The sequence below is a fragment of the Ischnura elegans genome, chromosome 5 (genome assembly GCF_921293095.1).
Source record: "Ischnura elegans chromosome 5, ioIscEleg1.1, whole genome shotgun sequence".
Lineage (NCBI taxonomy): Eukaryota > Metazoa > Arthropoda > Insecta > Odonata > Coenagrionidae > Ischnura > Ischnura elegans.
In genome coordinates this window covers 2,297,243-2,318,604 of record NC_060250.1, presented here as the reverse complement: position 1 = coordinate 2,318,604, position 21,362 = coordinate 2,297,243, and the positions used below count along the sequence as shown (strand labels likewise).

Below are 21,362 nucleotides of genomic sequence, written 5' to 3'. Positions count from 1 at the left end.
AAAATCAGTACTGATTTGAAACGAAACATTCAACAAATTTTCTCATGAAGTAATGTCACAACTTGTTTTGCCCCCCCCCCCCCCTAGTTATGGTCCTGGGTACGCCCTTGAGGGCTGGAGTGCTGAAATTTGGTGCAAAGGAAGGGGACCATGAATGATCGGGAGGAAAATTTCGAAAACCGGAAGTTGATGGTCACACTTCGTTACTAGGAAAACTAAATGGCCGAAATTACGCATTTTGTTGGGACGGTTTTCCGGTTTTTAACTAATGCACGCGAACCGTTCGTGCTATGAGAATGGTTGTTGTACATTTCGAAAGATGAAGAATCTAGCAACGAACTTATAGAATCTTTTCATCTTAATTTTAACTTCATTGCTGCCCTCGACCTGATTTTGTGAGTTGGACGACGAAAATGATTATTATATATGCTCACATAATCGTCTACTGTATGTAGGTAACAGTTTGTTTTCGAACTTGGTTACCGAGAAAAAATTAAAATATGTATTCCGAAAATCACCGAAGAATATAATTTCCAAAAGATTAACTCAAGATTTCGTCAACTTTTACAAGTCCAATTTCTTTAAAACGTTGCCATTACATAAAAAATGCATTTTGTTTTAGAAAAAGTAAACATTTAAAAGAAGTCATCTATTTACCAGCGAAAACATAAAAATGGCGGAATCTTCCAATTTTTTCCGGACAGACCTTTACTATTTACTCTACTACTTCGGAAATATGGGTGCCATTTGGGTAATTCCTCTTTTCTGTCAACGATATTGAATGGAATCACGTACTTATGGTATTTTTATGTGAGTTTTTACGTGGAACTTTACGAAAAACCCGTCCGAAAATAGATTTTACGGAAAAATTTCATACTCTCATCTGCCCTCGGCGTGGTTTCGTAAGTTGGATTACGAAAATGATTAATATATATGCTCACGAGGTGATTCATTATATGTAGGATACAGTTTGTTTTCATCACCCTTGGTTACTGTGAGATAAAAATTAAACTTTTTCGAATGTCACATTTTTTCCGTTGGGATGTCTGTTCTTTTATACTCACGACTCTATGGTTATAGTTCATTTCGAGAGCTAATGAATGTTGCCAGGTTATGTTGAATTCCTTTCACCTATTTCTATAACTACGTCGATGCGGTAAAGCCTTCCGAACCTTAACTTCTCGGCAGAAACTGATCTTTTTAAAAATACTTGTGCTGACTACGACATTATTTTGAGGGTAAGACTACGGAAAAATACACTGCCAAGGTACACTCCTCCAATCATGCGGTTAATGAATATGGCGAATCTCGGCAAAGGGGAGATTAGATCAAAAGCAAGGAAATATATTAATGGAACTGTGTACTGTTATGAATATATCTTTCTAATTTATACTTAACGGTTCTTATGTGAATTCTAATAACTTAATTAAGTTAAAAGAAAAAATAACACTGAATGAGGAACATGCATGAAATTATTTCATCGTGCTAGTTAGTCTCATTGAATAGAAAATTTTCTCATGAGTCCAAATATATAAGCCAAAACTATCCTAGTAAGTACTCCACAAACGTCAGTAAATTCTAAATAAAAGTTCTCGAATATCACTTGAAATCACGTGACCTGTAATGCCTTCTGACGTCATCGCACGGTGCAACATTCACTTCGAGAGTGGAGCGGTAGAGCCTTGATTGCAAGATATCGAAGTAAAAAATCATCAACGAGCTTTGTAGTAGTTTCTCAAAGGACAAATTGACTTAAGAGGGATTTAAGAAGGCACAATACGACATTTTAATTTTGGCCGACTCCTTTATGGCGGCTGATTTTCTGAAAAACAGTGATTGCTTCGACACTAGCGCGATGCGGGAGTAAAATAAGGCAGGTAAATAATTATGCGATAAATGAAAATTATTTTACGAACGTTTTTAAATATTTATTTATTGTCCATTAAAATTTAACATATCCATTGCTAGCTGAAAATCTAACTTATGTATTTACTTAGTTACCTACCATGCGTAACTTATATAGTCTTCCCTAATCGGCCGGAGTTGAGATCCTAATGATCGTGAAAAGAAAAAAAAGTATTTGCTAGACACATAAATAGGTTCCAAATAGTATTTACCCTGTACTCAAGTTCCTGTTTCTGAATAGAAACCCACTGCAGAAACGAGTCGAAATTATAGGTTTTGCGTTGACATGCAAGTGGCATGACTTTTTTGGCATGAAAGTGGTAAATATTGAGTTTACCTTGCCAAAAGCCTCAAATATGTCTCGTATATTCCTTATTTTTCTCCGTGGTTTAATCGTAATCAGTACTTATTCTCGTTAATAGCCGCCTTCCTTTACATTTAATTCTAAAAATGGTAGACTATAAGGTACACTTCTAGGGTTGTTTAAAAAGTGAAATGAGTGATACATCCTAAATTTGGTGGCCATCCGAGAAAAACTGGCAATTAGATTAAACCCTACTGTATCTCTGATTCCATAATGTACTTACGTTGAGAAATATTTTCTGTTGACAATGAAGATAAAGTATTTAACTCCATTCTGTAGGTCGTCAACCGCTTTAATATATTATCTTTGTCCTTTGGGACTCAAGCAAAAACCTTATCCGGCGAGAAAATAGAGGTACTTGAGCGCCGGGGCACTATACACGATTTCACACGTTTTTCTCATGGATATCCATGCTACAATACACTTATTCCACAAAGCAAATGATGTAGGTGTGCAACGTAGAACACAATGTGCAATCAATTTATTTTCATAATTATTTTTTTCTTCTTATCTTGACCTCGTTTAATACACGTTAAAATATTTCCTGGGGTTTAGGTCAACGTATGTTATGCAAACAAGTTATAGCCAACGTTTCTGTTTATTTAAAACCATCATCAAGGCCTAACTTTGTACATACTTATTGATACCTCATCTTATACTTTCTTATCTTATCTTTATACTTAGGTATCAACTTACTTTCATTTAATCTTCCCAATTCTCCCCAAACAATCCCCTTTATTTATTTCAACAACGCCTAGGCAACCCAATATATTCATAATCTGTATTTTGGCGTTAAAACAGCAATTTTTTTCGCCAAAGTTGCGTTTTAGCCTCTGCATAGACCGATTTTCTATCCACAGCCTCAGTCTGTCATTAGTGGATACCGTGCCGTGACACCACGCTCCGATGACGTCGTGTTTACAAGCAGCCGATGAAGATTAATTTTTAAAGACTCATAACTCGGCTAAAAAACATTAATCATCCGCGAAGTTTTCGGCGAGTACATTTGAGGTAGGGATCTTTTCATTGAAGTACTTCAAAAAAATTGTTCATGTTTCCCATTCACTGCAATGTGCTCTCTATTGTCGTTCCGGCCCGAATCACTGTTTATTTATTTTAAGCATAACTTTATAGCAACAATGCAAAACGACCGATATAGGAGTCAGAGAAAGTGTCAACGGGGCTGAGAGGTACTCTCCGTGCACTCCCGCGGAGGAATAGGGAAATTCATTCTTTTTATAAACAGTATGCTGATATACTACAGTAAACACTTAGTACCGCAATATACATTTTTCCGCTTAAAATTCAGTTTATACACTAGAAAATGACTCCCAAAAGTCTCCCGAGTTTCGCGGGCTAAAAAATACCGCCCCCACTAATCTTAGGCCGTGACGTCATTGTTCAGTAGGAGCCCAAGATCCAAGCCCAGTAACTGCAGGTTTGGAAGAGCCACGTTGCGTTTAAAGGAGATCATGGGTGAAATAAGGAAAAATTACAAGTGGTGCATTGTTCCTCTGTGCAATAATACTCCAGAAAAAATTTTCGTCTGCATTCCCACGGAGGAAATTAGAAGAAAAGCCTGGATGCATGCCGTCTGTCGGGATGAGCGTTACGGAAAAATAAGAGTATAATAAACGGAATGATAAACCCGTGTGCTATGTGAGCGAAGATAACTTTAATATTAATAATATTTCCATATTTCATTGACTGAATAACTTGAAACTGAGATTTTTCGATAATTCGGCCGCCGGAGAATAAAAACTCAACTTCTCAACAAAAATCGAGATAGGTGTTTCTCGATGGTTACGATGGACTCAAATTATTTATGGCACTTGTTCAATTTCAGTTACAGAAGGACATAGAAAATTCCATGATGTTTAAAATCAAGGGAGGATATATGAAAATATAGAGCAATTGCGTTAACGCTGATCCTCATGCATTCGAGTGACAGCAAAGAAGACAGCGTTTTCTTCTACTGTCGGCGTCAAAATGATGTGCTGCTGTACTTTTCAAATTTATATCCTGGCTTCAAAGCATGCTATAATAATGAACTCTACGTCATTTTAAGGGAAATTTTATCCTAAATTCTGATTTATTTTATTACAAAAAAATTGAAAAATGTAGACACGGCCAGTGCAATAAATGACTCCGCGCACCGAAAAATTAGTCGTTTTGTCAACTTCATGAAGTTTGCAACTCAACCTAAGGAAAACTCCTACGTCCACAGCATTCATCTTCCACATTAATTTACACTCATCAGTGCGGATTAATAAAATGGCTTTTGGGTATTTTTAGAACTTATATTTTGTTATAAATTAATGAAAATATTTAAACATTATCTAGTCCCATAGTTTACCCCGAAAGATAAAGGAAGTTGTAGATGGAAAAAGAATGGAATCCAGAGGTGGTCACAAAAAATGAATGGCAGCATTCTTTGATTTTATTCTACGCCGTTGCTTGCTTTTCAGAAAAAAATGAGTCACAAGAGGAATGTTCCGCGGCCCTTGATTTGGAAACTGTGAAGATAGAGGAAGACGTATGGATCAGCAATTTCCATTTAGTTGGTTGCCAGGATAAACCAAGGATCCATTTAAAGGTTGTCAGGCCACCGTATAAAGATAGGACTGATGTGCACCACAGGGGAAATGGGGTGTTTGAGGGAAAGTCAAACCCAAAATTGCCCAAAGAATGTGCAGTTCTATGTTGCTCTTTCCCCAGTTAAAACCAAATAGAAATTGGATTGGGATGATATTTTCACCACGGGTTCCAGTGATAGTGAGAGTGCAGGTGATCATGGTCATCGTCGAAGATCATCCCTCTAGGATTTCCGATTCGTAATTTTTAAGTGACAACCGATCGCAATGACGATGAGCTCGCCTTTAGAGTAGGTTTAAGATATATCGTGAGAAAAGCTCCCAAAATGTATTAAATACTTGTTTGGAAAACATTCACATTTTAATGCTAAATTAGGAAGGATTTACATTTTACAAAAGTAACTAACACCTGAAGACGTTGTGTTTATTATATTGATCGAAGAGCGATTGACCGATTCTTTCTGCAGAATAGGAAGTGGCTTCGGGGTTTTGAGTCACAAGATGGTAGATTGTGTTGGAAGTTCGTCTATATTATCGCTACTAAATTGAAGCATTAATAGTCTGGTTTCTTCAGAGCTTCCTGTCGCCCTCCAGGCAAGGCATTTTTAAGTTGAAAGTATCATCGACAGCTTCGAGGTGGAAATAAGTTCACCATAAGACTCTACCGGACTGCCAAAAGAATACACATTTCACATGAGTATACGCTTTCGCCAATATTATACGCATGTATGTTGCTGGTGGTTTTCGGGTTTACCCGAAAACCACCAGCAACATAGATAAAAGAAGCTGTGAAAGTCTTCAGACGAAAATTATACGCATGTCTCACTTTGTTATGAACTATAAAACATTTCAGATGCACATCAGCTACCTTTCCATTTCTCGGCATCGACTTTCGGCGCCGACGAAGTCTACAGTTTCACTAAAATACATTGTTATCATGATGGAATCAGTAACAGGAAGCTTGCTAGGATCAGCCTAGGAATACCCATATTCCTTCATCTTTACGCAATCTTTCGTTTTCAATGGAGTAGAAACAGATCAAATAATAGCCCTGAAGTCACAATGAACAACTCCGATACGTCTGCACTTCAATAAATGAATCATAACCACGCCGTCGCTTATATTCAAGTATGCAACCTCTCAGGGGCGGATCCAGGATTTCTTTCTGGGAGGGGCACAAGCAAGGCCGTATCCAGGATTTTGTTCGGGGGGAGGGGGGGGGGGGCACAAGGATACCTTGTTATACAAAACGAACGAAATGATAATGGGACCGTATTAAAAATCGAGCATATTTTTAAGGGTCTGGGGGGGGGCACGTGCCCCCGTGCCCCCCCGCTGGATCCGCCTATGCAACCTCTACTATGGCTGTGCCTCCTCGTACTAAACCATGACGTCACTTTTCTACCAGCCAATCATCGGGCATAATAAAAAAACTTTCACCGAAGTATACAAACATATATTTTTATATAATTTTGGGGCTATTGATTATATCTTAAATATATGCAAGTTCCCTATTATTTGTACCTTTTAATTTCACCTCCCTTGGCAGTATGTTGTATGCCTTTATAGCCATGTTTTTAAAATTATTTTTGATCTTTGACAGTCTATAGAATGGTGTATCCAGGTCTTTTTTATGCCTGGTATGGTGTGTGTGTGTTTTTTTATAATTAGTATTATTTATTGGTCGGTAAATCAAGAAAAGTTTACAGAAAAAGATAAATGTTTACACATTCTTAGTCAAGACTTGATAAAGCGGTCATTCGAGGGATAGTTTGTGCCCAGGGGGTTGGTACCCTTGCTTACAATCTTCCCTCCCTCGTTTATTCATTATGATCTTGTGTATCCACCATGTATACGAGAAAAGACCGCTTTTCGACGATGACCAACGAACGCCCCACGAATTAGATGCAGCACACTCAGTCCTGGGTGAGGCACAAGAAATGTTGATAAGCCCTGATTCCCACATGGTAGGCACTTTAAGGAGGGACAGGGGTAAATGAAACAACATAAAATAAAATAATAAAAATAAAATAAACAAAATAATCGAACAGAAGGACAAAATCAATAAATAATAACAAGGCCAGGTCAATACAATTTAAAATCCCGCAATGTAAAAAGACTATTATCGTGACATATAACGTTTTTGTAACCCCAAAATGTATAGAGGGAGTCAAGCGATCCTTTAAAAAGATTGTACATCCTGTGTGTGTGTGTGTACATCAGACTTACACGTCAAAGTTGTAAAGTTGTCTTTGGCAAACCGCGCACTAATTGATGCGCCCTTAGGCGCGTTCTGTCCCGCTGTCCCGGTGAACCAGTTCACCCTAACCAGCCAGATGACATGAGATTGGTTTTGTGCGCAATTATTTGTGTTTTGGGGGTAGTGTTCTGTTTGTGTGAGCAGAAACTTGTAACTAATAAATGAGTAATTTAACAATAACATTTTTTTGGATTTAATACATTGACAATATTTGGGTACATATATTAATAGGCTTAGGTTAAATTGAAATATGTGTTAAATTTACAATTTTATTATAATATTAATGATAAATATGTATATTATATTTTTTCTCTTTTTCATTATTCATTTCTTAACTTAGACACAATGCATTATTGAAAGAAATAAATAATGAAAAAGAGAAAAAAATATAATATACATATTTATCATTAATATTATAATAAAAATGTAAATTTAACTCATATTTCAATGTAACCTAAACCTATTAATATATATACCCAAATATTGTCAATGTATTAAATCCAATATACATATATATATATATATATATATATAAATGTGACCGATCGAGGCGAACGAACAAAAATTGTACTACTAAAAACATAGACACACGTAAAAAAGGGACACTCACAAATAAACGTTCAGACGTTTCAGCGGATTGATCCGCTATCCTCAGTGCTGAAGGTGAACTGCTGCAGGCCGGGTAAGTTCCTCCAGTCGCCCTCCTTGGTGAGGTAGTGGGGGTGGAAGAAGGGGAAGGGGAGAGGGGGGGAAAGGGAGGGTAGGGTTTGTTTCGGCTTTTAATGGGCGATGTTTAGCCCGGGCGTTTCAAACGCCTTTTCAACCCAGATGTGGGCCATCTCCCTCGTCCTCACCTCGATGATAGTTGCCCTCTCTGGCAAAACTTCAATGAAGGTTAGGGAAAAACATTGGTCGAAGGTACTGTTGTGTGAGGAAGTGTGAATGGGGATGGGTTCATGAAAGGGGGGAGTTTTGCAGGAGTGCCTGTGGTTATTCATACGGATGGATATGGGCGTGGTGCATTCTCCTATGTAGTACGCGGGGCAAAAATTACAAAATAGCCTGTATACAACGTTGAAGGAGGTGCAAGATGGTGTGGAGGAGGATCTATTGATGACAGGTGAAGTGGTGGGGCGTAGCAGGGGGCAGCACTTGCAGCGGGGGCGGTTGCATGGAGTCAGGGAGGAAGGTGGGGGCAGAGCGTGCCGTAGGAGGGGGCGGGTGGATTTTAAAATATTACCTAAGTTGGATGCTCTTCTGTAGGCAATGGAGGGGCAGGATGGAAGAAGAGCAGCCGTGATTTTGTTTTTGCTGATGATAGGGTACAGATCTTTTAATATTTTTTTAATTTTTTGAGAGCCCGGGAAGAATGTGGTGGTGAGATTCAGTTTCCTGTGGTTTTGTTCTTTTTTGGTGCGTGGGGTGTACTGTTCGGAGGGAGAGAGTATTTTCTTTTTAAGCAGGGGTTCTGGATACTTTCGTTTGAGGAGAGCATGATGGAGGTTCTGTGTGGCTCTTTGAAGAGATGGTGAATTGTTGCAGATGCGATGGGCACGGACTGATAGGGAGTAGGGGATTGCGTGTTTGGTGTGAGGTGGATGGCAACTGGTGTAGTGCAAGTATTGTTCATGGTTGGTGGGTTTTTTGTGGATGGAGGTGCTGAATATATATATATATATATATATATATATATATATATATATATATATATATATTTGGTTGATATGTATAATTTTTATTTTCATTATTTCTTTTTTTATTCATTTGTTTTAAGTATTTTTTCATCGATTTGTGTTTTCTTTTCATTTTTTCTTTTATTTTTCATCATTTTTTAAAACTCATAATGTTTGGAAATAAACATTTGTAATACCTTCTTAAATTGAGACATTTATATTACCTTTTAGTGATTATGACTATATCTACAAGAAAGAAATACATAGGATAGACTCATAGTCGAGTTCTTCGCTGAGGCAGTTTGTATGTGTTGGGGATAGTTGGATCATAATCCCAAAAGTAGTGTGTTTTGGATTGCCCCGAGCCTGGACTTGAAGTTGTTTGCTAATTTAGAAATTAACTGATTTACTGTGGGAATCTTGTGTGTTGACAGCACGTCTGCGACTCGGATTAATCTGGATAGGTTAAGGAGTTGACGTAGAGATTTATTTTGGAATACTTCCAATTTATGTCTTATAATTTTGGATAATGCAAATATCTCGCAGCCGTACAGGAGGGTAGGTCGGATAGTAGATGTGTAGTCGGTAGTGGATGTGTAGAGTTTGACTCTGCAGCTGTGAGGGAGAGGAGAGGTTTGGGAGCATAGTGAGGCAATTGCCTGCCTAACTGCTATTGCCTTGCCGGTACAGTAACGTAAACGAGGTTTGTGGAACAGTTTTTCGTCTAGCAGAACTCCTAAGAATTTGTGGGTGGACGCTATTGGTATTCGATTCTTGTTTATGAAAGGTGGTCTGTGGTGCAAATTTGCGTCTTTGTGAAAAGTGAATAGTGTCCTTCTGGCTTCCTTTTGTAACAGCCTTGCCTGCCTCCACCTTACTTGTCTTGGGAGCATTACCCCGCAATATAATTCCGTAACAGATGTGACTTTGAAAAAATGCATAATAAACATTCATCAATACTGTCTTTGATGCAATAGGCTACAGTTTTCTGAGAAGATAGAGAACTTTACTGATTTTATTACATATTTAATCGATACGGGTATACCATGACTGCCTCTGGTCTTGGTGTAAACCTAGGACATCGAGTGAATCTATTTCATTAACTTTTCTAATCCAGAGCTGTTTCTGGGAGAAATCAAATTTCAAGATTTTTCATTTTGAAAACTTGAAAATTTTACACTCACGATAAATTTTAAAGCTAAATAATCCAGTTCATATAGACGAAGTTATAATCGATATAATTATTAATTCGAAATAAGCAGTCGCCAGCGTGATTATTGTTGTTGCGGAAATTAAATTTATTTTGTTTACTTGGACAACAATGGATTCATGCTACATATAGTTTACAATTATCTATGTTGCTTCAACGTGAAATTATATCGATTTACAATTACAACGATAGCATCGAATTTCTGGCATAGTATAAAAGGCACGTATCCTAAGTTAAAAGAATATTATAAGGCTGTCAAAGTTTCATAAATAGCCGTCCGCGATGCTGCGTGTCCTCTTTTTAGTTCATGTGATAACGATACCTATTACAATGTAAAGTAAATGGAAATAATCGATACCTCCACTGCATAAACGCTCAACAATAGGGTAGTTTCCTTCATCAAAGAAAACGAAAGGCATTGATTGCAATTCGTTACCAACCATTAGTGTATTTATAATATACAAATTATTTGGTTTTAGAAATACCGGTTTAGACGAATGGCAAGGGTCAATTTTATCCTCATTTGAAAAAGGCCGGATTGGCGCCAATGCGATGCCACTCCACGTGACGTCACAGGGACCTAGATTCTATACGAGTAGATAGGAGTTTTACATCGTCTGAGATTACCAATGCATGCATGAGGCATAGAGCTCAGGGAAACATGTCTCAATAATCACCTATTAAAACTGGCTAAGGTCGGAAAGTTTTCTTCGTTTGATAAGGTATTAATAATCCTTATTTAAGCCAAGCTCTACCTGCTAGCAGGGTACTCTGCTACCTGCCATCAGCCTGCGTCGTATCAGCGCTCAAAGCCCCGCCCCAAGGTCACCTCACTTGCGGCAGCTGGAACCAGAATGACGTCACGCGGGCTTTTCCCGGCATTCATACTTAGCCGTCGCGTTTTCGCGTGCTTGAAATTTTACACTTTTCGTTTAATCTCAAAAAATAGATATTGTCATTTAAAAATCTTAGTGCGTGAAGTGCGTACTCCAGGAGTAATAATCTTTCGATGTAGGCAACAAAAAATAATAGGAAACCACTATTAAAACGTATCGCTTTGATCATTTGTTTAATTTGAATCTTCCCCATTAAATGCAAATCACGGATTTTTCAAAGGGGATCCCAATCTTTCTAATGCACACCACAATCAACAATGCACTGGGTAGAGATCTTCTTCCCGGGTGGGACTCGAACCCGCGACCGTGGGTGTAGCAGGCGAAGACCACTGCCACAGATGCTGGCTAAAACATCGTGGATTTCCACTTCATGTAAACAAAATCCCACGCATTAGTTTCGTCCCTACGGCACTTTCTTGATCCATCTTGATCCAATCGGGTTATAAGGTTTTCACCAACTGCTTGACTGTTTATTGGCCGAATGAATGGTCAAAATACAGCTGCAAAGTAGTTATGTGTCGTGGAAGTCTGCCCAGAGGCGAAAAGCCATTGAGTTTGAGAATTAGAAGTGTTGAGAAGTCATAGAACGACGTCATTTGCATGTCCAAAGCATTTTTCGAAGGAGTGAATGCATGTTCATTCATTTGTTATTGTAATCACTGGCCTACTGCGTGCTCACATGATTAGGGACAGTGCCTCCATGGTCCAGACGACATCCCTTCTCGCGTATATAGAGAACTTGCCCCAGAAATTGCCCCCTTTTTGTAGTTAATATTCAGTAAATCCATCTTATGGTCTAGACGAAGATGTCATTTCCTGGATAAGAGAATTTTTGAGCGACCGCGTCCAAAGAGTAGTATTAGACTGTGTAGTCTCTAATGAGGTTAGAGTCACTTCTGGCGTTCCTCAGGGTAGTGCCATAGGCCCACTCTTATTCCTTCTTTATATAAACCACATTGGCGAAGTAGTACACAGTAAGTTACGATTATTTGCAGACAACGCTGTAGTTTACAGAGAAATCCGTTCCAGCAAAGATATAGGTCAACTAACGAATGACATTGCTGCTATCCAAGCTTGGTGCGATGCCTGGCAGTTAGAAGTAAATTTGAAAAAATGCGTCGTAATGAATTTTTGGAAGAAGAACAACTCCCTACAGCGTAACTATATCATTCGGGGCACCCAGTTAAAGGCAGTTGAATCCGTGAAATATCTAGGAGTTAGAATCAATAATGATCTATCGTGGAATAAACATATTCGAGAAATAACCGGTCAAGCTAATCGTAAAATGGGTTTTGTTAAAAGAATATTAGGAAAGTGCGACGACAAAGTGAGAGAAATTAGCTACTTTTCCCTCGTTAGACCACATTTGGAATACGCTGCCAGTGTTTGGGACCCTCATGAAAAAGGCTTAATAACAGAGTTAGAACGCGTGCAAAGAAGAGCTGCCAGGTATGTGAAAGGTCGTTACGATAGTCTCGTTAGTGTAACTGACCTCTTAGATAAACTCGGATGGGATTCTCTATCGGACCGTAGATTGAAAAATAGACTAAACCTTTTAGATAAGTTCAAGAGCAATGTCTTTTCTGACGAAGTTAACCATATCTTACGGACGCCAACATACTACGGAAGATCATATCATATAAATAAAATAAGAGAGATAGATTGTAGAATAGACAGATTCAGAATGTCTTTTTTTCCACAATTAATAAGAGATTATAACGGCAGCGATAGAACTCATAAATAGATTAGATGACTTATAGTGTAGCCTACTAACCTATGTAACACTTCAAGCATGTTTCTTAATTTTATTTTTATTTCTAACAGCATATGGAAATATAATTTGATAGTATGCGTGACGTTTTTTAGAGCGAGTGGAGTGCATGTGGGAGTCCAATTACATGCTGGTGAATGATCACCCCCTGCCAAACACCCTAGAGGTGGCTCGCAGGGTATTATGTAAATGTAGATGCATGCACGCAGTTCGGGCCGTAGCGAGGTGACCGCATCACTCAAAGGGACCCCTTCTCCACCCGAGTGCAAAGCACGCCGGAGGAGGCAGTTTGCGTGGCTTGGGGGGCGGGGGGGACCATTTCCGAGGCCAGCCGACCGCGATCGGCGCCAGTCGTCCGGGCGACGGAGGGGAGAGGAGGGGAGGGGCGCAGTCGGTGTCTGCTGCTGCCGTGCGTGAGTGGCGATAAGGCAGTTGGCCGAGGGGGCTGCTTGGTTGCTCTTGGTTGTGATAGCGAGTTGCCATTGTGTGTCGGTGCCATGTCTTTCCGTGTGCCCTCGTAGTGATGAGAATGGGATCCATTTGTGAGCGGTTGCGCACGGCGTTTCTCTTCTTCCCTCTGTTCTTCTCGCTCGCGGCTGGTGCTTCGCCTCAGCATGCCAACGACGTCTTCCTCCTGGCGCCCCGTGAGCGAGGCCGCGCGACGGCGCCCGCCCGGCGCCTGCAGACGACTCTCAGAGACGCCGACGGCAGTCGACGGATCCTAGTGTTGCGGCCGGCGGGTTAGTAGCCCCTCAACTGAAATCGCGCTCCTCTCTTGAACACCTACGGACGGTAGGCAATATAAGAGAGATGCTTCTGTGTAGAATTGAACACTAAGAGGACTGGGATTATTATAGGAATCATAATATTATAAGGGATAATTAAAACGTCTTCAATCGTTCTGTCGAGGGATCTTATCATTTCAGTAGGTATCCCGGTTGTAAATATCCCTGATGGTCTCAGGAATTGATCTCTAGCATTTTTTTCATTCTGCAGTGTTTTACTTTTATACTTCTCCCTATTCCCTGCTCCTCAATATTATGGCACGCGTGAGATATTTCGCTTATTCTAAAGGTCTGTTTAAACGGTACATTGACACGTACGGGTTAGTGTTTAATGTATGAATGCGAGAATGAACACAAAAATGCACCCTGTAACCACCCAACTTGTGCAAATGCATGCACAGAAAATAGAACCTGTTCTAATTTGGTTCATGCATTCGTACATGTTCCGTTCCGGTCCACAAAAATCATTCATGCAAACAGACATTAACTCTTATGTGTTAATGTACCGTGTAAACAGGCCTTAAGTCATAGTTACACGATGCATTAGCACGTACAATTTACTGTGCGGATGCGAAATGCGTGCCAATTTTATAAACTATCGTGTAGGTGAGCATTGGAGAAAACTGCTCCGAATTGGCTCGTTAGGTAAGCCTATGCTTATATGTATACATACCCTTCGCTCTAGTCATGGCAATCAAGAAAATACTTCATCTGCATGTACTGAAAATACTTGGTCAGATAGAACTTAGGCAAATGGCCTGTATCATTATAAGCGGATTAAGGGGAGGGGATCGGGGGCACGTACCTCCCCCCCCAAAACGTTTAAAAAATTGATAAGGTTTTCTATTCGGTTATCATTACGTTTGTTTAGTATATTACGAGTCTCAATAATTTCATTTCATAATAATAACTTTCATGTTAACAAAAAGATAATATTTCTCACAGTAAATGTTGTGTGTTTTTTTAATCTCAAATATGAGAATGCCGTTTGCCTGTCTGACCATTATGACCCCTTCCCCTAGAAAAAGTCCTGGATCCGCCCCAGTGCATCGCATCATACAGTGTAATGAAATGTCGAGTCAAGTCGGTGGTCTTACCGTGTGGCAAGAAACCAGAAATATGCGAAATCAAGAGCGCAATCAGTGGCACTGTAAAAGAATGGGTAGTTAACGTGACGAGGTAATTTGCCTTAGCGGAAGGTCTGCAGCCGTGTGTTACAACAAGAGAAGAGCTCGTAAATAACGGCGACATTAGTCTCGAGCAGCATATAGACCTTAGTGGATTGGTAACGACGCACGGATGTAATGGATCACAGCAGTTGGGGAGCGACGGTCTGTCGAGGGCGAATGTTGCCCATGGATATCAGCGAATCATTCAATTACCCGAAGGTTAGTTGAGATAGATGAGGCAGATTAAGTGGGCCCCCCCTCCTCCGAAATTTTGAAACTATTGTGATCTGTAAGTTGGCCCTCTAGTAGAAGTTTAAATTTCACCCGCTAATGTTTCCAGATAGTTGATAAATATCATATCTGGAAGCAACTTGCGCACCAATCAGACCTCAGAAGCATTAGCGGTGGGAGCTGTGTAAATTGTAATTCAGGGAAGCGCCTCTCATAAACAACGGACTTCCCCTTATTCAGCCTCACGCATTTAATTCTCCCGGCCTCTTTGGATGATTTTATTTAGCAATGGTTTCTATGGTTTCACCCACCAAACCTTTGTAGTGAAGGCTACTTACTAATTAGAAATATATGTCACAGGCAGGCAGGGTTCGGGGGATCGGTCAGTGACTAGTGATGGGCAAAGTCGATCATTTTAGTGATTCAATCATTTTGACTCGAGTCACATAAGTGATTCAATCAATTGATTCAATCACTATGATCGAAAAGACTCAAATGAATCAAGATCGAAAAGACTCAAAGGAATCAAGATCGAAAAGACTCAAAGGAGTCATGATTGAAAAGACTCAAAAGGAATCATGATCGAAAAGACTCAAAAGGAATCAAGATCGAAAAGACTCAATCAATGGATGTAATAAATCACTTTGAATAATCGAATAAATATTGCCTCATCTGCGAAGAGCATTGGTAACGCTGATTGCTATCCATATTATCATTTCATATACTATTTTGATTGTGAATTCCTAGATAAGTAAATGAGATTGCAAAAATGAAGGAAGTAGTGTCATGAAAATATTTGGGAAGGCAAAACTGCCACAGTTTCTTAACACTTATAAAATAATTTCTAACAATAGTTGATCAAAATATAACACAAAATACACCACACACTATGCATGAATCTGATCTGCAGGATAATTTTATGAACGGCACAATAAAATGTAACCAGCTTTAACTTCTACTTCTTAACGTTCTCCTACAGGAGTCATCTTAATATTTTCCTTTTACGTGTATTTGGTGTTATTAATACTGATAACTGCTGGAAAACATTTAAGAAAAAGATTACACAAGTATTCAGTTCTTCATAACATAGTATTTAATTTTCTCACAACTATTTCTGCCCTGAGGAAAAGAGATCAAGCATCGATCGTTCCAAATTTTGAAACAAACCGGAAACCGAGATGATTGATATGAAACCGGAAGTCGGAGTGATTGATGATTGATGATCGACTTGTTTAACGAAATGAATCATGAGTCATTTGATTCACCTAGTGATTCAATCTTTTTGATCGAATCGTTCATGATCGACCCATCACTATCAGTGACTCTTGGTCTTCGGAATGCGGTCGTGACAGTGGGTTCTTCGCGCACTGAATGTGTGAGGGCATTAATCTAGAACCCCAGTGCTAGCGAAATTTTAAAAAGAAATAGATGGAAAGCAGAATATACGCGCTTATGTTGACTTAACTGCACGTCTCTCCTGTAGTCTTAATGAGCAAAGCGATGTTGAATGCACGCGGTGAGGTCTACCGAATGCATAAAGTAGCATAATAGTAGGTATGTTATCGCAGGGAATGAAGTTCCCTGCGATGCTTGGGGCATGTGGAATCGGGAAGAGGCATTGAAAAGAGAAAAGAGGCCTGCCCGAGAGGAATGCGGTCCCCTAATAACAGCGGGCGAGGAGGGCAGCGCCGTCCACTAATGGAACACCAAGGGAAGAGAAAGGAAGGAAGGCCAACCTTCATTACTGCCCTCCCAAAAATTCCATCGCCCCGAGCAGTAGCGGGCGGAGCATCCAGAGCTGAAAAACACGACAACCGTAGAGCCGCCTCACTTTCAATCGTCACTCCTTTCTTTTAATGTATAACAAAGCATGATCGTGAGCGACTCGGTAGTGACTGGTGAAGTGTGGCAATCCAAATGTACACTGGTGATGGATCACCCCCCGCCAATCACCCCAGAGGTGGCTCGTAGGGTATTATGTGCTGGCATGGCGCAGTCGGATTATCGAAAACGTACGCAATGCACGGAAAGATTTGTATATTTGGTATTATTTTGAAATTGAATACATAGCGACGTCAACTCTCTCTACTGCTGAGGGTGTGAGTCAAGTTAGATAACCAAATTAATTGTAACGATTGTGGTCGATAAAGGCAGAATAAGCCAGGGACACCACTATAAGTGTTGGAAAGGTATGGTTCGCGAGTAATAAAATAAACAGTTAAGCCAAGATATCCCTTACTTAAAGAAAGAATTGTCTTGTTCAACTCTAATATCACTCAACTTGTCTTACAACAACTTAACATGACGCTGGCGATAGTGGGTGATTGGTCGTGCTCACTTGCTTCACAGCTATAACCAGTATCACACCTTTCTTATCCCCCTCCACTCAACTTTTGGGATCGAAACTTAACGATGAGCAGCGGAGTTTCGATTAATTTAGTTTCGTTCTAGGAAGTAAAGTTTCGCCCCGGGTCGAGACTAAACTCCTAGGTGATTTTAATTTCTAGCGGGAACGAAATTAAACCTACGCTACGCCTCGTAATTTTTTCCCCGCGACGAAACGAAACATTTTCGTTTCGTTTTACTTGCCATGCTTGGTTTAAACTGCATTAATTTATCACTATGTGGCGTATGCACGGACGACATTAGAACAGGGGCTATTTTGCCAACTCACTCTTATGCATTGCGTTTTAGCAATTCTCTGCTACACAAGACGCAATTTTGACCGCGCCTTCGTACACACTTGGATTGTGCACTTACGTGCCCCTTGTAAAAGGAAAAGCATCAGAGGTAGCGCCTTATTTGAAGGTAGTGTTTGTAAAATCCGTAACAGTACACATTATCCCTAAAGATTGGAAAACCGCGAACGTCACGCCATGTTTATCTTGTTCCATTGTTGTAACCTCACATGAATTCATGGTGAAAGAAAACACAGTACTATTCCACATACTTATAATTTTAGTGGTCAACTAGTTTCGACGTTTACACCTCTGGAAGAAGAATAACTCCCTACAACGTAGCTATATCATTCGGGGCACCCAATTAAAGGCAGTTGAATCCGTGAAATATCTAGGAGTTAGAATCAATAATGATCTATCGTGGAATAAACATATTCGAGAAATAACCGGTCAAGCTAATCGTAAAATGGATTTTGTTAAAAGAATATTAGGAAAGTGCGACGACAAAGTAAGAGAAATTAGCTACATTTCCCTCGTTAGACCACATTTGGAATACGCTGCCAGTGTTTGGGACCCTCATGAAAAAGGCTTAATAACAGAGTTAGAACGCGTGCAAAGAAGAGCTGCCAGGTATGTGAAAGGTCGTTACGATAGTCTCGTTAGAGTAACTGACCTCTTAGATAAACTCGGATGGGAATCTCTGTCGGACCGTAGATTGAAAAATAGACTAAACCTTTTAGATAAATTCAAGAGCAGTGTCTTTTCTGACGAAGTTAACCATATCTTACGGACGCCAACGTACTACGGAAGATCAGATCATATAAATAAAATAAGAGAGATAGATTGTAGAATAGACAGATTCCGAATGTCATTTTTTCCACGATCAATAAGAGATTATAACGGCAGCAATAGAACTCGTAAATAGATTGCATGACTTATAGTGTAGCCTACTAACCTATGTAAAACTTAATGCATGTTTCTTAATTCAATTATTATTTGTAACAGCATATAGTAGTATAGTTTGTTATTATACGGGACGTTTTTTGGACGGTGTGGTGTGCATGTGGGAGTCCAAATGTATGCTGTATGCTGGTGATTGGTCACCCCCTGCCAAACACCCTAGAGGTGGCTCGCAGGGTATTATGTAGATGTAGATTATCAAGACCTACTGAGCAATAGCGTACAACGTCCATCCTTATTTATCCAACAATAGTGTGAGGGAAGGAGGAGGGGGGGGGGAACTAAATGAGGAGGAGCATTGTTGGTTGGATGGGAGGGTCAAAACACAAAGTATAAAAGCTTGGGGGGAGGGGGTGGGTGGTGGGGCAGGCAGATAGAAAGTCAGGTGGTAACGAGGTTAATGGGAAGGGGAGGAGGAAGGATTGTCAAGGAAGAAGTCAGATTTTAAAACGGTATATAAAAAATTAGAACATTTGAATACAGTCATATCATTAAGAATTTCGATGTTACGTGCAAGAGTGTATTTGGTGATTTCTAAAATTTCTAAAATATCCAGTTTTACACTTTTGTCCTGTACATGTAAAATTTTAATATTAAAATCACTGTTGTGGCCGGATTCGGACAGGTGTTTAGAAAAATGGGAAATGGAGTCTTTCAAACGAGCACTTCTTTTGTGTTCATCAATACGAGTTTTAAACTTGCGGCCCGTTTGACCGACGTACACACCGGTGCACTCATCGCATGTCAGGGCATAGACACCACTATTGTCTTCAGGATGCACTTTGTCCTTAGAGTTAAAAATCACCTTACCAAGGGAGGTCGGGGAGTAAAAACACACTCGGTATTTGTCTTTGGGTATGAGGTTGTGAACACTGCAAGACAGGGAGCCAAGGAAAGGTAATTTGCACCACCGAATTTGCTGTAAGAATTACTAACGGTGGAAATTTTTTTTGTCTTTTGCATGACTGTGCACTTTTATTATGCTTAATATTTTTATGACCGTGTGTTGTGCATGTCCTTCATGTGCTACGCTGGTGATTGGCCACCCGGTGCCAAGAACTCCAAAGGTGGCTCGCAGGGTATTATGTTGATTTAGATGTCGGTAACTTCATGTTAGAACCTCACTATAATTCCAGATCCAAAAGAAAGGATAAATTAAGAGAGATATTTTTCCCGAACGGATTGGTGTTGGGGATTCTTTCTTCCCACGGGACCGTAGTAAATGGTTGGGGGAACTTGGTACCCTCATTTCCTTTTAATGTTTAAATGGCCGATGCTTTAACACCCCCTACCTCACCCCTATTGAGACGGATCTCGGGCCACTAAGTAGAAATTAGGCCTGATTTAAGTTTAAACAAAACTAAAAAATGAATGGAGAAATCTCCACTGGCATTGTCCACCGTATTTGGCCCGTGACTGACAGGTGGCGCTCCTGGTGGCCGAGAGGGAAAGCAAACATTGGGCGTCATATTGATAGGGATGGCCTGGCCTTAGCCTTGAACGAAGGCCCCGCAATCGCGCAAGAAAGAAAATACAGTGCAGTCACAGCAGAATGAAGGAAGCAGCAAGAGCCATGGGAGGAGTCCACAATACATACTAATACATTATCATTCTAGTATCTACGTATGCTTCAATGGGAATAAATAATACATACTGACTGTTAGCGAGAATAAAATGCTTAAGTTCAATGCTTGATAAGAACACACTCATAATGATCAACCATCCACACCTCTTTTCTTCATTTTTCACGTATTCTGTGGCTGTAGTGGGGAACGGGCCCGCAACTGTTGCTCATAAAATGTCGAGTTATAATACCGGACCTACCTTGAAGCGTACCAAGTCCCTTCCCATTAATTTCTAAGAGAGTTCCATATTCGCTCTTCCACTTTATTCTACTTCTGCGTAGGAGTAGTCTGTCTCTCCCTTTTTTTATGAGTTTCTCGAATTTATTGTGGAAGGTTACGCGGGATTTCCACCGGAATAAGGTTCTCCAACTCCATCTCGGCCGACGTTTCGATGGGCGAGTTGTCCATCGTCTTCAGGGCATGCCCTGCAGGGCTATTCTACTAAACGGGCCCATACGTATGCCCGGCCGTAAGTTTCTTATAGCCCGACCCGAAATAACGGCCTATACCGATTCCACTCTCGAGGGGCCATATCGTATGGCCCGGTCAAAAGTCTTAACGCCCTTTCTGCAGGCGAGTATGAGAATTATAATTGGTACTATAAGTTGGGTTCACTTTTTTTAACACTAGTCATTTTTTGAGAAGGAAGTTTGTTCCAACATGGATACAAAATTAATTCTATGTTCCTCAACTGAAATGGACTCTTGTTAAAGGATAAATTTGGATTTTCTTTAAACTCTGATCTGGCGGCAGACGCTGTAGATATATCTTTAAAAAAAGTGAAGAACGCAAATCACGGGCGAGAAGAAGCAGAAGAAATTTGTACACGATTTGTACCCTACAGTATTAAAATATTCGTGAATTGAATATGTAATGGATAGAGTCAGAACATGACATCCTATTGTAGTTCTAACCCCCTTCCTCTCCTTCCAATGGTGTAACTATTGTGTCATGGCTGCAATAATTTGCCCTCAAAAGCCGTAAAATCCAGTCAATGCACGAAATCTAAAGATGAAATAGAAACTTTAAGTTTCATTAATTTTATTATCAGAGACTTATGTTTAGGTAGCTGTATAAAATTAAAACATCAATACGAGACTATCATTCTTTCCTTGATTTATGGACGACATTTGTCCTTTACGCATCGACTTACTGAAGATTGCCTTACTACCAAAAAAATGTGTTGCCTTATGTTTCTTAGATATCCTCCCTCAATAACCGTAATGCTATGAGAATCTTTA

The 21,362-nt window shown here is 39.9% G+C and overlaps 1 protein-coding gene across 1 annotated transcript in view; it reads left to right on the top strand.

Moving 5' to 3' along the window:
• Positions 1 to 13,090: 13,090 nt before the first annotated feature.
• Positions 13,091 to 21,362, top strand: part of LOC124158420 — a 60,854-nt gene continuing 52,582 nt past the window's right edge. The window contains exon 1 of the mRNA XM_046533499.1: positions 13,091 to 13,413. Coding sequence (XP_046389455.1) covers positions 13,197 to 13,413 — 217 coding nt within the window. The 5' untranslated portion in view covers positions 13,091 to 13,196. The remainder of the gene's footprint in view (positions 13,414 to 21,362) is intronic.